The sequence below is a fragment of the Bactrocera tryoni genome, chromosome 1, assembly GCF_016617805.1.
Source record: "Bactrocera tryoni isolate S06 chromosome 1, CSIRO_BtryS06_freeze2, whole genome shotgun sequence".
NCBI classification, from domain to species: domain Eukaryota; kingdom Metazoa; phylum Arthropoda; class Insecta; order Diptera; family Tephritidae; genus Bactrocera; species Bactrocera tryoni.
Window position 1 is genome coordinate 44,813,457 of NC_052499.1, and position 1,219 is coordinate 44,814,675.

General features: G+C 46.1%; 1 protein-coding gene across 1 annotated transcript; it reads left to right on the forward strand.

Moving 5' to 3' along the window:
• The first annotated feature begins 660 nt into the window (after positions 1-660).
• Positions 661-1,219, forward strand: LOC120782877 (retinin-like). Its single transcript, XM_040115423.1, has 2 exons — positions 661-684; positions 752-1,219. The coding sequence occupies exons 1-2, from the start codon at positions 673-675 to the stop codon at positions 1,217-1,219; spliced, it is 480 nt and encodes a 159-aa protein (XP_039971357.1). The 5' UTR covers positions 661-672.

The window sequence follows — 1,219 nt, forward strand, 5'->3', positions numbered from 1 at the left end:
TCCAGATCAAAATGGAGAATATAAATTATGCGTTGAATAAGAAGGTAAATGGCCGCATAAATATTATGAACAATTGCCTTACTGGTAAGAATCAATTATGGAATTTGCAGTAAATCGAACCTGTTTATCCAAACCAAGCTAAAAATGGTACAAAACAAGTCGTAACGGAGTTTCCATATTTATCTCCATGCTTCCAGCTGACGTTAATGCAGCGCATATTTGTATATAGAAATGCTTGAAAGCATATTTCCTCAATGGTAATAAGCTGATAGCAAAATTGTCTCATTAACACCACCTAAACTGGTTCAGAACACGGCTCTAATTGCTTTGGCGCACACGCACAACTTAGGCGCAAACACACTTATACATTGATATCGCATACAAAAGCCATTTTACACATAGAATTACGTATACGCATATGCATAACTGCAAGCACGCATGCTCCGTAGCTCATTGAACACCTGACAAGGCCGCCAACGTTGGCAGCGCAGCTTCTGGACTGAGTTGCAATCAATGCACCGTTTATTGGCTGTCAACGCAAGTGCAGTTTTACATTAGCGTTACGTGGGCGCCTAACGGTATAAATACTACATTCGATTTTAAGAACGGTATCAGTTCTTTAACGCACTCAGTCAATACAGACCTTCAAACAACAAACAAAAAACTTTTAAAATGTTCAAGTTGGTGAGTAGTCACACACAAACATGCAAAGCACAGCAATATCTTGACTTTTATATTTCCTTTTTGACAGGTGGTATTGTCTGCTCTCCTGGCCGTAGCTGCTGCTCGCCCCAGTCTCATCGAATCCCACTCAGCGCTGCAATTGGCACCTGCCGCCACCATTGCCGTGCAAGAGCCTGTGCTCACCAGAGTGGGCTCCGTGGTGAAGAGCATCCCCACTGCTGTCTCCCACCAGAGCTCCACCATTGTGCACAGCTCTGCGCATGTGGTTGAGGATATTGTTGCACCTGCTCTGAGGACTAGCGTTGTGGCCGCTCCAGCGTTGGTACAGTCTGTTGCTGCTGCTCCAGCGGTGGTACAAACCGTTGCCGCTGCTCCAGCAGTGGTACAATCTGTTGCCGCTGCTCCAGTGCTGCACTCAGCTGCCGTACAAACTGTTGCCGCAGCTCCATTGTTGCAACACGCTCCAGTTGCTCACTTATCGGCACCTCTGACTAATTTGCATGCTGCATCCCCCCTCGCTCATGGCTTGTGGTAA